At 44.1% G+C, this 15,499-nt stretch overlaps 1 protein-coding gene across 2 annotated transcripts; it reads right to left on the bottom strand.

The window, feature by feature from the left end:
- Window positions 1–6,779: 6,779 nt before the first annotated feature.
- Window positions 6,780–14,220, bottom strand: PCDH18 (protocadherin 18). 2 transcript variants are annotated; one of them, XM_026042649.1, is made up of 4 exons: window positions 11,525–14,029; window positions 10,567–10,655; window positions 10,141–10,304; window positions 6,780–7,659 (listed from the first exon to the last, which is right to left on the bottom strand). In XM_026042649.1, exons 1-4 carry the CDS (start codon window positions 14,027–14,029, stop codon window positions 6,983–6,985), a joined length of 3,435 nt encoding a protein of 1,144 aa, XP_025898434.1. In that variant the 3' UTR covers window positions 6,780–6,982. The 2 variants fall into 2 exon arrangements, with proteins under 2 accessions (XP_025898434.1, XP_025898436.1); XM_026042651.1 differs by having other exon boundaries at window positions 6,983–7,659; window positions 10,567–10,652; window positions 11,525–14,220.
- Between the last annotated feature and the right edge of the window lie 1,279 nt (window positions 14,221–15,499).

Below are 15,499 nucleotides of genomic sequence, written 5' to 3'. Positions count from 1 at the left end.
ATTTGAATAAAAAACGTCCATCACTCTTTGTGGGAGATGTGCGGAGCTGCTGTGCTTGTTTGTCATCACTTGTATGAAAACAAGCAGCTTACCTGCCAGTCTGCAGATACCGAGGAAGGCAGGCATTACTTGAAGCAGTATAGATCTGAATAACAGGGAAAATTGGGTTTTTTAAAACCTATTCTTTTCCTACTAACACAGTATTGTGTTAATTTGCAAATGGATTTTTTTTTTTTTCTGTTTTCAAATACCCTCTCCCATATCACCAGTCCCTTCAGCTGAACAGCTTACAAGATTCTCACAGGTGCTTTTTTTCCAGGGCTCTCCTACCTGCCCAACCAGAGTCAGGTAAGAAGACCCTGTCCGTGAGCAGTTCCCTCCACATGAAACCCATTTCCAGGCTCACACGTGACTCCCTTCCCATTTCAATGATGTTTTACAGCAATGCACTTTTAAACTTGCAGCAAAATCTGTTTATGCATAGAGAGAGCAACCAATTTATTTCAAGACCAGCTGGAGTCTGTGAAAAGGAGGCAAACACAATCCTCTCTCATAGATACTTTGCTTATTTTCCTCATCTTAGCTGTTTTTTTTTTTTTTTTTCCTGTGCAGAATACTAATAATTGGATAGCCTGAATACTCCTTCTGAGGTCTAAATATAATCACTGCTGATTTCTTATCTTTTTAGAAGATAAAGGCACTAAGTTATGGCAAGCTATTGCAGCCACCCACCACAGTGCCATATGCAGAGCGCACTTCGTTCTGGGCGCAGCAGAACAAACACGGCCTTTTAAGGAATAATTCATGGTCTCCACTTAACAACGCTGCAGTGACCCCGGGACGTTGCTGTACCAGCTGGAAGCGAATCCTGCCAATTGGGTAAGTATTACAATTTAAAAATACCCTTTTACGCTGAATAATTTAGCACACACACAAGAAAAAAAAAAAAAAAAAAGGAGGAAAAAAAAGAAAAAGAAAAACTGTTACAGGGAACTGTTGCTGCATCAACTCCATGACTCTCTCAGGCCACGAGGGAGAGCGTTGCCTCCTCAGCCTCTCCGCTCCCCACTGCTATAGCTGGTTTTCATCCAAAGTCACTCAATGCTGCAGTGGGGTGAGGGAGGTTTCAGTCCCTAGGCTATGAGCAAACTATGAAGGAATCCCTTGAATGCAACAAATAYGAGTCAGGCCTCATCTCATACTATTTTTTTTTTTTTCCGCAGTGATTCTAGGGTAAATGTGCAAAAGAACATATGTACCTCGTAGCACAGGGGAAGCTAAGGTACTTGATGCTTTCTGCGCAATACGCTAAAAGGATCTTGGGCTTTGTAGGGAATTTAGCATCTAAACTGGTCACCAGGAGAAGCAGATGACCGACACATAAAACTGATTTTCCCGCCTGTGTGACCCCAAGCTCTCATCACAGCTCAAARCAGAGCGGCTGGACATTGGGCGCTCATCCAGAGCACAGCCGCATAGCAGCTCGCGCCAGTCAAAGTGCAGGACACTGGATATCCCCACCCGTCTCCTCTGCCGGCCATGGCACCCTTGTGGCTACCAGCAGGTCATCAGCTCCCAGCCCCATCAGCTCCTTGACTCGGTCCAAATGCACCACAGAACGCACCACAACGGCCAACTGTCTCTTCAGGGAAAGAGCTGGTGACAATTCTCTCTCAGAACTTAAGTACAGGGTAAGATCGTGGCTTGCTTTGTTTGTTTGAAGCCACTGCCAGAGCTGTGAGAAGACCCAGTTCCAAAGCCTTTTTTCTCAGGAACTTTAAACTCCTTGCCCAAACCACCATACAAATACAAGAGCCTTCCACACCATTTCAGTCCTTGCTTTTGATGCAGTAGAAAACTGCTTCTAAATATCATTAACATCCAAACTAAGCATTGTCAGCCAYAGAGAGAAAAGAAACAGAATGAGGGTTCAAGGTAACCATCTGGAAGGGAAGGCAGTTGATAGCCAATGCCAGCCCAAACACGACCCTCCTTATCCCATCCCTGCCTTTTCCAAGACCCATTTCACTGCCGTGCTCAGACAGCCAAACCTGTGCAAGGCCCTGATCTCCGAGAAAGTCGGGCAATGGCTCACGAGCCCCAGCAGTCAGGTGCCCAGTTCAGGACAGATGTTGGCCAGACATGGGTATTACCATGCTAGAGAAACGTATACAGCCTTCACAGCAGAGCGGAACTTGTAGAAATGGACTCTGTCAACAAGTAAATTCCATATTTTGAATGTATCGTTTAGGAGCTAGATTATAATCTCCTATGACTTCATAAGAATCTGAAATTTTGCAGCTCTGCCCCTTAGTCTGGTTTAAAATATTTTTCTTCACAAAATTATGAAGGTAAAGCTGCCTCAAGTAAAATCCCCGGATTTCTGTGACTTTGTAAACTTATGGGAGAYACCTGCGTGTACACACACACGGTCATTACAACAGGAGAGCCCTGGAGGRAACATACAGGCTCTGTGCAAGGAGCTGCTGTCGATTCCCTCCATGGTGCCTTCTTCCCTTGGATCAGTATCCCATCAAAGTCACTGCGATGCCCTAAGTGCTTCAGGCAATCTGTAAAGCAGCTTCTTTGGCCATTTCCCACTGAGCTGTCCATAGCAGTATCTGTGTAAGCAACGGGGGGATGTGGGCACTGACCAGATTTCAGTTTGGATTATTACCTAGTTCTGACTGCATCTCCCCTGAGTTTTATTTAAAGGCTTATATTTCAAAATGAAAATTCTTCCTTATAATCTCTGCTTTATACAGGTATCACTTTAAACACTTCCTATGCCTTACTCCAGACAGGCTTCTTTCCAGCACTAGGCCAATTGATCCCAGAAAATGTTTAGGTTTTTTAAGTGCTCAATCTTTTATGTTTATACCACTTTGAGGATGTAAAGTGCTGTAGGATTGCTAATTATTGCTTTATGGATCGAACTTAAAATGCTATCACTTCCTTCCTTATTTGTATAAGCTGTATTACAAATTACAGCAGGACAAGGTCTAGGTGAAGACACAGCCTGACCCAGGGATGCACTCGGGGGCACAATCCCACTCCTTTGTGGAGCAGCCGCCATTCCTGAAGGAAAGGTATGTACACCAGCCCGTTGCAGGCATCCCTGCTCAGTTCAGCTCCTATGTGAGCTCTCTAATGCTAACCAAGAGACAGCACTTTGTGGGTATTTTCTCCTCCCTTCTCCTATAAAACAACTCAGACTAATCTTCAGATGCATCTCTACTGAAAGGGTAAATTCTCCTCTTCATGAATCCAGCCTTTCCACAGCTTGCTGGTGAACTTTGAATGCTTGCTCTACGTGCAAGTATGGCAGGTTTATATTTTATATGCACAGCTGACAGCCTTGTCTTTTAGGTCTTTCTAGCCTTGTAATCTCTGAAAATATCTGAAGTTCCCTACAAGTCATACGGAAGAGGAAGAGAGCATTTCCGAGGACTCTATGGATTTCAATTTTTACTAAAAATAAAAAACAGGAAACTAAAGTTTAAATATTTTGTGGTAGTTTTTGTTTGCTTTCTGTTTCTCTTCTTAAACCTAGCAACTATAAACACTATCAGGGTGGAGAACGCAAAGACTTTACTGTCAGCCACATCCCCCACATCCTCTCAGTGTGTTTATACTATTTGGTGTCCATTAGCAAAGTGTGATGCAGTGGTTACAGAAATAGTTTAAACACAAATTAAATAAGTGGTCATACAACCCACCATCTTTGATCATTATTCCAGTATATTTTTTGCATCTACTCATTTCGAAAGTGGCTAAAAAAGAAACCATACATGCAGTCCTTGGCAGAGGCGGTGTGGAGGGAAGAGTGGTTGAGGATCTTTTAAGCTTTCTATTTATTCAAAGTCCTATTAATTTCATCTACAGGAGCAAAGGCAGAACTACATATAAATCACAGGCATTTTGATGATCAAGATATGCTGGTTTTCATGACCTTTTCTGTCATGAAGATCACCCAGGGGGAAAATATTTTGGCTTCGAGTGTAGAATTGTACCCACTGTTTATGGAGGAGCCAACCATGTAGATTTTTGACAGCAKAATCATGCTTATTTAATGCTTAAAATACATGAGCAACCAATAATTCTCTCCTGGTTGTAGGTCTGCAATCTAGATTACTTTTTGATCTGCATAGTATCACTGTGCCCTGTTCGTGTTATAGAAGATTGATGCTAAAAGTTATATACCTTCATCCCACTTATAAGGAATGCCTGAGAAAGCCTAAATTGAGTAAGATCAAGACAGATTTTTCTCCATTTACCACAATCTCCAGAACTTCTAGCGAGCTTTCTGTTGATAATAAATGCAGTGCAGGCTCTGTGGCATTTCAGATACAATCTAAGTAAACAAACATTCTTGCTCCCGGAGCCCATATCGGTCATATAACCGGTCTCTTTACATGATAAAATTCTTTCAGCAATGCACATACCAAATACTATTACTGTGTGTTGGTACAGAAATCCCCTCTAGGACAACCTTAGGTATTTTATGACATTTGGATGCAGAGCGATGCTGGAGAAATTCATTCAGATCTATTTTTGCTAGAAAGCCTCCCCTGCACACAATGATTCCTTAAATCATTGAGACTATCCCTCTGACACAGGCCAGTGGACATAAACTGATTTAGGGATTTTTAAATTTAAAACAGGTTGGTAATCCCTGGTGGGTGCGGGGACTGTGAAATGGAGCTTATCAGGCTGCCTGCGAGCCTGGAGACAGTGCAAAGCAACCCAGGCCTGAAGGTCTAATACTCCCTCATCTAGAAATGGGAAATAATATCTGCATTTATTTAAGAAGACGGAACCGCACCATTTGAAGGGGAGGTTCATTTTTAGCTGCTGAATTCATGGCAAACTACAGTGTTTTATCCATGTCAATAGGRAAAAAAAAAGAAAAACATAAAACCATTTCCACATGAATTTGCTATTGTCAGGAACTACCACGCTGTACATTTTTAACATAGCTTCCCGTTCCCTTGGTACTGCTTCACACACCATGTGTTTCCAGGCTGGAATTAATATCCACTCCTGGGTCCACGCCTGGGGAAAACTAGTGGCAGGAAAAATCTCTTCCCACCCAGGACAGTGSTGCTGAGGAAACCAGGTGGGCACAAGGATTAGGGAATCCATGCAAAAAATATAGAGCAAAATAGGATCTTAAGAGATTGGAGCCAGGACGGGGCCACCCAGCAGTCGCCACCACGAGGACACATACCTGAGCGCAGCGAGCCGGGCTGAGGGCAGGGATGTGAGGAAGGTCTGGCTCCATCCCAGCAGAAGAGGAGGCCGGGCTCCTCCWGCAACACTGGAAAGAGGCTGCAGGCTTCAGGCTGGGCTTAAATGAGCTCCTGGCCAGGGTTGGGGCCCAGGTGAGGCTGCTCAGAGCCAGCAGGGCTCATAGGTGCCCGCAGGGAAGGAGGAGGATGCAGCTGCTGAGGGATGGAAATGATGAGGGGCTGGGTTGGCTGGTCCAGCGCGGGTGACAGAAGGAATCTGCAAACTTTTAAGGAAAGAGTGTTACATCAGGAATTTTCTATCATTAAAAAATAATACAAAGTTTACACTACGTGTGCAACTCTCCCAAATAAAGGCACCTGCTGGTTTTTACATCTAGATTCATAGGGACTATTTCCAGAGACTTTCACATTTCTGGCAGAAAACAGATCTCAGAAAGAAAATCATCCCTAGCTCTGAATGAAAGCCTGTCATCCCCGTTTTCTTGCCTAGCCCGTAATAACTTAGCATTAATTCGTTATTATATTAATCTCCTGAAATGAGCATCAGGAATCCTCCCACATTTCTCAAAAAGAGGGGACCAGACTGACTCTGACTCCTATGCAGGGATCATGGATCATTGCCTGAGGCAACGGCACTGCAGTGTCAACAGCTGAGCCGTCTCCGAGTCGCTTCCACGTCAGGAGCTGCGCTTGGGAAGCCTGGGATGCAGCGAGGGGCGACGGAGCTGTGGGATGCAGGCAAATCCAGCCGGGCTGCACCAAGATGGTGCTCTTACAGGAAGCTGGCACATTTCTATACTCCATGGCAAATACAACACAGATGCACTTAGAGCAGAGGCCAAGTATAGCTGTAATCTACTGCTTTCCCGGCGGATGCAAACACAGTTTACTTTTGGTGTCATTTACATAGATAAAACCATCAGCTGTAGTTCTGTGTTTACACAAGGCAAGAACTCGGACTGAGGTCAGAAATGCTGTTTTTATTGCTTTCAAGTATACACCTCCCACTTCAGCTGGCTTTGCAGTATAATGATGGTAGAACAACTTAACCATTATTTGCACTGATAATATTGGAAGTTCCACCATTGAATTTTGTKTTTTTTTTTCCACTCAGGAAAAATTCTGTAAAACAGAAGGTGGCCCCAGCCTTTAGTTATTCCATTAAATAAATGGGAAAATGACTCAACATGAAAATAAAAAGGACATTTTAGGCTTTTTAGGGAGGTGACAACTCTTTATTAAAAGAATGAAACATTGCAACAAGGTGTTGGATCAGTTATTAATGTTTGGATAATGTTTCAGTAGTTTGAATTTGTATTTGTGACATTTGAAACTTGAAAGAAATAATAATAGAAAGCCATGCCCTCTTTTAATTTTTTTTTTCTTTTTACATGTTCGGCATGTTCACATGTGTGGTTGGATGTCTGACAAGGATGGCACCATCTATATACATTTAGGAAAACATGCTTGCYGTGGGTGTACAAAAATAAAATTTATTTGTTAAATTACACATAAATATAAGGTACAAATGTATTTTTAAAATACAGATAAAGATAATCACACTTGCATTGTGTACATATGAAAATACAGTATTTTAATATTCAACATACACAGACACATTTATGATAAATGCAACTAATTGGCAATGCCAGTTCTTTTCAGTCTGTTTTTTGATTTCTTTTCCCCCCTTCCAGTTTTCCATAAATATGGAAAATAGGTTTCTGAGACGGCTAGTTCTGCCGGACGTCCTGCAGCAGCTTATTTATTTCTGCCACCAGCTCGCTGGCATCCATGAGTTCGTGTTTACCATCACTGAGGTGGTTGAGCACGTTGTCAAAATCGTCTTCCTCGTAGTTCTCCGGGATCTCCTCCATGGCGGGCAGCCACTTGGAGGAAGGCTGCGCGCCCGAGTGCGTCCCCAGCGCGGGCCCGCTGCTGCTGGCGGGGTTTTGGAAATGCGTGCTGGCTGCCCATGCGGCCACCCCCTGCGGGTAATTCACAGTCTTGGCTGGCAAATGTCCCTTCCTGCGCTCCAGCGAGCCRGAGCGATCGCCCTCGCTGCACTCCGTGTAGGCATCCAGCGAGGGAGGCAGCAGGCGCTGGAAGACGCTGCTCATTTCGGAGAGCAGGGAGGAGGTGCAGGTGTCCCCCGACTCCTCCTCGCTCTGACAGTCTTTACCAAATGTTGAGAAACTCTTCTTCTTCTCTCCGGCGTCAGAGGGCTGCGCATCCTCCTCGAGGCCCTGCTGCTGCTGCTGYGGCAGCTGCTGCTGCTGCGGTGACTGAAATTCCTCCCCTGGAATGAACATGTTGCGTCGGTAGTCAGAGGAGGGTGAGGGCAGCGGCGGCATCCAGCACTGATCCGAGTGCCCCAGGACTCTGCACTCCTCGGTGCACAACCGCATTGCTGCAAYGGAGAGAGGACCAGAGTGAACATTGGCTTGAACAGAGCAGACATCCCTGCCTGCTGCAGAGACCGCTTACAAACACAGGCACTAGAGCACAAGGCAACCAAAGCCCAACTTCTCCCAGGATTGGAGATGAACAAATCTGCTGTTGGGAGTCACTTTCTCTATGCACAAAGATGGCAAATACAAATGGTCTGGATCTAATTGTATTTTGTGAGTGCTAAATGAAATATATTACAAAAAAAAAAAAAGGGGAAAAAAAAAAGATAAACATATACAGCCTGGGGAGGAAATAGCATCAGTGACTTAACCTCAAAAAGAAATGCCAAACTCTTTGCATTATTTGTATTTTGACCACCATAGAAATTATTTTTCCTAATACCATATCAACCAATGGTTAGATTATGCCACCCAAACTAAAGGTTTTTGATTTCATCTCTTTGTGTATCTATGAAATGTGACTTTTAAACCCAAATGCTTGCAGTCATGCCCTGTAAGTTCTCCCAGTTTCTCAACTAGCTCTGGATCAACTCACCTCCTCAAAAATTGCTTTTGCAGTGCAGTAAGCAGAACTGAACAGAATGTTATAGCTTAGACTGTAGCAAAGATTGATAAAGTGATACTCTAATGCTGTCAGCTCTATTTATCTCTGTGCTTACACAGCCTATCGTACTGTTTGGGTTTCTAATGCTRTTCGCACTCCTCTGGGTTTGTACTTGCTCTATTCCCTCCATGAGAGAGGATGAATTGCTTGAAGAACGTAGGTTTAGGCTGCAGGCTGGATATTGCACAAAGTATTGCAAATGTCCCACTGATCAGCGAGCTTCAAGTTAAAAAGCAAACTAGAAAATAGCAGTGGTTGTAATTTTAGTATAAGTGACTGCAGTGCTTTAAAGTGCTTTGTTGTCATGCATGGAAAGCACGTGTGCAATTTTATGGGAAATGCCTAAGAGTTAGAAAAGACAAGAGACAGATTAAAGGAAAAGTTCATCTCTTGTTTTTGCATCAACTCTCATCCCAGGACACTAGGATTCATCTTCTAACTAAGAAGATTCCTGCAAACTAGTGGGAGACTTTGAATGGTCTGGCTTTGCATTAGTATTAATGATTGTCTTCTTTAAATGAATGCAATTTTTGCCAATGACATTATCAGGATAGGTTTTGGTATAAAATAATGGTATTAGGGCTGCACACTTAGGTTAAGGATTTTGAAGGAAAGAAGCAAAAACTTCTGGAGGCCTTTGCTTTTAAAAACACTGGGAGCTCAAAACTAGCCTGAGGTATCTGAGTGCCTGGATAGGTGGCACAAGGCAAGCTGGAGCAAAACATGCAGAAAAATTTTAGCAGTTTGAATGTAAACATGTGTAAGGAGAACAGACTTCACTTCTGGGGCTTAGTCCTTCCTGGTGTACCAGGAAAATGGAAGGGTACGGCCTATTTCTGTCCACACTCCTCTCCACCAAGGACACACACGTGCAATTAGCCACACTCGTACTTCTCCTGGCTCCGAGGCCCCAAGGAGCGTGTCCTGCACCACGCTGCAGAGCAAGGCAGCCCTCCGCCTGCAAAGGCCTCCGTAACTACTGAGCAGCCCTGGTGTAGCCTAGGGCTGGCTGGAAGTGGTCTGGCCCTCTCACTTATAAATAGAAATAAGCCTGAAATGGGATCCAGACTGAGGGTACAATCAGAGGTGGTACAATTCTTTAAATCATTAATAAATTCTCGCATTTATACCTAGCATGATTCCCCAGCATGATTCCCCATCACTTCCTTTGCTCAGAGTATAATTATGCCTGAAATTAAAAATGGTGCTTAATACACATTAATAAACAGTCATGTGTATTGATTTATCTACCTTCCTTTCAGTCATCCTTTTCTATGCTTTTCTCTTCTCTGTTGTCTACTCCTAAAGCTTTTTTCTTAAACTTTTCCTTCTAAAAATTAGGGCTGCAGGATCTAAAATCCTACACACATTAGTATCTTTCCACTATCATTGAGATTCACCTTTCAGTGGGAAAAAGGATGCATCTCTCTCTTGTCCCATCCATATTCTGAGACCACCCCCATAATCCATTTTAAACTTTCTAAGTCCTATGGATTATGGGAAATGCATTGCACAAATTACAGGTTAGTGTATTTTTAACAAACCACAACTGTCTGGCTTTCCAAAAACATCCACCCAGTCATTAAAAACCTGAGGACACAGAGCAGATGACGCTTGTTGGGGAAATTTGGAGCCAGCTCATGATGATGTGAATAATTGCAGAAAACATGTAGGCACTGCTACAGGCAGATTTTCAGTTGTCTCTGAATCTTTATTTTCCTAGGTGCATGAAGGTTTCGGCTCAGCGTATAACATGAGGCAGAGAAAACACAAGACTTGAAAGCTAAAGAATTTCTGCTTTCTCAGTAATAGCTTTATCAACGTGACAGCCGGGCAGCTCTGTAAATAAACTGTGCAGCCTCCCTGGTGCTCTTACCTGCAGGAATTCTCCCATCTGTAAGGAAAAGGTCACTGAATCCTTCCCCAAGAAGTCTGTCAATTGGAGACTCTCTACCCAAATCATAATCACTGTCTCCAGCTTCACTGTCACCCCGGCCGCTGTCTTTCAAGCTGAACTTATCCATGTCTTGCAGGGCATATCTGGAAAGAGAATTGTGGGGATGGATGAATTAAATCATCTCCTATACATCAGACTCCACATTGATTAAAAACACATAGCTGTATGTGTGTGTATTTATATATAATGAATATATAAATGTATGTATATATAAAAATCCATACTCTTCTATATACATACACACACACACACACACACGTGTATATATATATATGTATATACACACACACAAACACACACACACACACATATATACACACTTCTCAGAATAGTCCAGATCCTCACCTGTAGCTTCTGGAATATTTGTTTCCTCGAAAACTTGGTCTTGGCTGATACTGGCCCTGGTGAAGCATCGAGAGAAGCTGAGAAACCTGCTAAAGAAAAGGTGAAAAGACTGATTCCTTGAAATAAAAAGCTCACTTTCCCAGTGTTTGCACAACAACTGAACTAATTGAATTCTCAGGGTTTCTCTTCCTTTAAAATTTAATTATGCTSAATTCACGAACATAAGGCAGTACATCAGGCTGTTTTTCATAATGTTTTCCACAGAAAACATCTGAAGACGTTTTGTAATGAGGAAATGCACTGCTCTTCATTAGCTGCTGAACTCACAGTAATTAATTCATTAACAAGTAAAAAAAGTAATTGAACAGAGGTGGAGTTCTGTTCTGCTGTAATAGATTAAAAGTGATCCTTTGCCATTTCAGGATCCGAGAAACAAAATTACACTAAACGATATGCAAAGAGTCACTGGAACATACCTCATTTAAGCTATTAAATAGAATTTGTAGAAAAAAATAAATGGATGGTTTCAAAATTTAAGGTACCATGCGCATATACCAGATACACTACAATCATTAAAGTGGATCAGTGTTTAACCTTTTAGATTTGTTAACCCCTATTAATGAGAGAATTTCCTCTGTTATTTCTAAATATAGGTACTCTGCAATGCTTTCTTAAATGCAGAGAAGAAGGGAAGGAAAGGAAGAAAGAGAAGGATTAGTAAACTAGAGTAGGATASTGCCTATCTTAAACTCCACTTTTTCAGTCTTACAATCAAGGGTGAATGGAGGAAAAGTGCTATCAATAACAGACTTGATCCAGTTCCCCATGGCAATGGATGCAGTTGACACTGAAGCAGAGTGTCAGTGTCAACAGCAGTGCTGTAACCTCCAAAGGGCAATCCATGATGGCTTTCCATTGGATGGAGGTGTCACCGCGGGCCGCGTGACGTGGGCCTTACCTCCACGGCCGGAGTGGCGTGTGTAAGCTCCAGYGAGAAGTTCTCAGGCACGTGGTTGGAGGAGATTGTCACCAGGCTGTTGAGCGATTGGTGGCTGTGGTGGCTCTGCCGGCTACTCATTTGTCCCCTTTCCAGCGTCGGAGAGGATGACGGGGAAGCTCTGTGGTGAGATCTGATGGGCAAAGTGCCATTGATGGTGGGCACCAACGTGATGTCCCCTTTGTGGATCTGCCTGGAGGGTCGTTTGGGGTGGTGCTGGTAGGTGGATTCTGCCACGCGACAGTTGTAGGACCTGGTGTCTTTCTTCTCTCGATTACATCTTGTAGCAAAGATAACCATAATGACCAACAACACGACACAGATTGATCCTAAGGATATAATTGTTATCATAGAGACATCCAGGGAGGGCTGGCTTATCAAAGTTGCTTCTGTGCTTGAAAATGAATAAACATACTCAAAAACCGTACACTTCAGAAGCGCTTTAGTACTAAGCTGAGGACTGCCTTTATCCTGGACTATCACAAAAAACTCCCACTGTTTTGCTGGAACTGACTCTACACTGACATTGATAGAGATGTCACAAGTTTTGGGATCCATCACGAAGATGTTGTTCTCACCATCGGCTGCTAGGGAGCAGCTGAGTTCTGAGTTCATACCAGAGTCTCTATCCGTAGCCCTTACCCTGGTGACAAGAAAGCCAATTCCAGCGTCTTTGGGGATGGAGATCTCTGCGGTGCTGTTGCGTAGCGCTGGGCCCACGATGACGGGAGCGTTGTCGTTCTCGTCGATGACGGTGAGCACGACGGTGGTATTGCTAACGAGCTGCTGACTCCCTCCGTCCCTGGCTTGAACCATGAAGGCAATTTGATTGACCTCTTCATGGTCAAAGGTTCTCAGGGCATAGATGGCCCCATTGGAGGGGTCGATGGTCACGTAGGTGGTTATAGAGCTTCCCAAAATATAGCTCTCCAAAATAGTGTAGGTCACCTGCCCGTTGTCCCCTAGATCTGGGTCTGTGGCTGTGACSGACGTGATGTACGCTCCCGGAGAGTTATTTTCTAAGATAACAACTTCGTATCTGTTTGTCTGGAAGCGGGGTGGGTTGTCATTTTCATCACTGATTTGGACAGTAAAGTGTTTTACTGTGGAGAGACTTGGCGTTCCCTTGTCCTCTGCTATTACAGTCAAGCTGTATTCAGATCTCTTTTCTCTATCTAGAGTGGCATTAGTCAGGATTAAATAATTATTTTCGTAAGTCTTTTGGAGTTTAAAGTGGCCATGCCCATGGAGCTTGCAAACTACCTCTCCATTCACTCCAGCGTCCTTGTCTTGCACTCTGACTAGGGCCACAAACGTGTCCAGGGGTGACCCCTCCGAAATGTAAGCGATCTCTTCTTTCTCTGGGGACATCAAGTTTAAGTTAATCTCAGGTCTGTTGTCATTCACGTCCACAATTTTAATTATAATCTTGCAGTGAGCTGGAATAGAATTTGGCCCCAAGTCTTGAGCCTGAACATCGATTTCATAGGATTTGGTTGTTTCATAGTCCACTTGCTTCAGGAGGGTCAGATGTCCTTTTTCTGGGTCAATTTTAAAAGTCTCTGTAATTTTGGCAGACACATGACTGCTAAAAGAGTACACGACTTTACCATTAGCGCCCTCATCTGGATCAGTAGCATTGAGGTCTATGAGCAAAGTCCCAACCGGTGAGTTTTCCAAGAGTTGAATTATATATGACTGCTGCTCAAAAGCAGGGCTGTTGTCATTGGAATCAGAGATGCTTATTTTGAGGATGGAGGAGCCCGACCTCTGAGGCACCCCTTTATCCGAGGCAGTGAGCTGGAGCTCATAACTTGATTTCAACTCCCGGTCCAGTTCTCTGACCACAATGAGCTCTGCATACTTGGCCCCATCCGTCCTCGTCCTCACTTCAATACTGAAAAAATCATTTGCAGAAAGGGAATAGGTGTGAAGGGAATTGTCCCCTACATCAGGATCAAAAGCACTGTCCAAAGGGATCCGGGTTCCTACAGCCGCGCTCTCTGAGATCTCAATAGGGATGAGCGCTCTGGAAAACTGTGGGGAGTTGTCATTAATATCCAGCACTTCAACTTCAACGTGGAAAAGCTGCAGATGTTCCGTGGGCAGAGTGATCACATCAAACTCTATGGAGCAGTTTAAGTTTTTCTGGCAGAGCTGTTCCCGGTCAATTTTAGCTCCTATGCTGATCTCTCCGTTATCCTCGCGGACTACAAGCAAGGGAGAATTCCCTCTCTGCATGGCTCGAAAGCGAACCGAGGAAGGGTTAGGCATCTTGAATAAAACATCAGCTACATCCTCCGATAGTCTTGCAATTACTGATCCAACTCTCTGCTCCTCATAAATCCTGTATTTCAGATTCTTGCCCAGCACAGCCTTATTGAAAGATACTATCATCAGTGCAAAAATGAATATAAAGTGCATTTTACTGCCGATTTGGTGCATTTGTGAGTTTTCGCAATTCATTCTGCCCAGCAAGTTAGAAAGCAATTATTTCAATTTCCTCCGGTACCTTAAAGCCGGCACGCATTTGGTCCTTAAAAAACTTGAAAATGTCTTTTATAGTAAACCGAGTCTTAATATCTTAGTAGATCAGAAAACTTTTTCATACACACCGTGCCGGGACACCCAGGTACAGTCCGTGCGCAATCCAAGCTTGCTCATTTGATTCCCYGCTCCCCTTCCAGCCGAGCTCCGCCGCCTCAGCGCCTTCCTCTTCGGCAGCGAGTATCCATGCACCGCCGGCGGGATCCGCGGCGGCTTCTTGCGGAGAGCTCCCCTCTCCCTGCTCGGCGGCAGACTAAACACCCGCGACTGCTGACTCCRGTCTAAAATCCGTGCAACTTCACTTCAACTCAGACAAAGCTCTTGCCCGGCCTGTGTTGAATCCCTTCCAACCAATCAGCCCGCCGCCCAAGCCGGGGACGGTGAAGTCACGGCGGAGGCTGCAGGAGGGGGCAGCTCCTCCGCGCGCGGCCCACGGAGCCGCCACAAAGGGGGACACCAACCGGAGGGGCACTTGGAAGCGGCGAGGGGGGCTGCGCTCCAGCCTGCTCCTCCCCGCGGCAAAAAAATCCAGCCGCCCTCCTCGCTTAGATATTTTCAGACGCCCTTTCTAACTGAAATCTTTTTAGTGTTTCTTAGGGAATGAGCTGGAGATGATGTATCTCTAACTGTGCCTTTTCTTGCTGCTTATCTCCCTGTTACTTGCTCCTCCTTAGTATCTGTGTTTCTGAGTGGAGCACAGGGAGATCGCTTCATCTTATCTTTAAAGTCAGCAGCATTTTGCACACTTCTGCCCTTCATATGGCTTCCTTTGGCACAAATTTTGTACTCAGTGCAGCTGGATTTGCCTGAAGTTGGGTCCTGTGTGTGTGTGTGTGTGCGCACGTTTCCTTGCTTTTTTATTTGTTGCTCCCCTAGTCCTTCTTCAGATCCTTTTCATCCTAGCTGAAAAAGCAGCTCGTGCTTCATCATGACAATCTGTGTACTAAATACACCTTCTAGATGCCAAGTGTTGTGAAGAGTCCACAAGACAAAGTGCTCTAAAAGTGACAAATTCATTGCTTATCTTCTAGTGCTGAAAACTGTTTTCACACTTACACTGCAGCACCCTTGCACCAAAAAAAAAAAACAAAAAAAAAAAAAAAAAAAAACCCTTATGCCTGACTCAGTAATGTATTTTACGTGCACCAGAAATGCTGTAGATCATTATGTGAGCTTCATGCTGCATCCAGGTCCCAGAAACTGAAATGTTCCTGCCATTATATAACTTATTAGTGATGTGATTTCTATTTCCCCTTTCCTTTTGCGTGTGTGTGTTTTATCATTGCAGCTCCAGTCTCACTGTGGATTCATTCTTCTTTACCTTGCTTTTCTGCTAACTTTATCTGCTTGTTTACTGGCATTTCAAGCAATCTTGCCATCACTCTGTTT

This window comes from Nothoprocta perdicaria, unplaced genomic scaffold, assembly GCF_003342845.1.
Source record: "Nothoprocta perdicaria isolate Ctin4 unplaced genomic scaffold, notPer1 scaffold_31, whole genome shotgun sequence".
Classification (NCBI taxonomy): Eukaryota; Metazoa; Chordata; class Aves; order Tinamiformes; family Tinamidae; genus Nothoprocta; species Nothoprocta perdicaria.
Note: the sequence above shows the minus strand (reverse complement) of the source record. Positions and strands in the feature narration are given on the sequence as shown.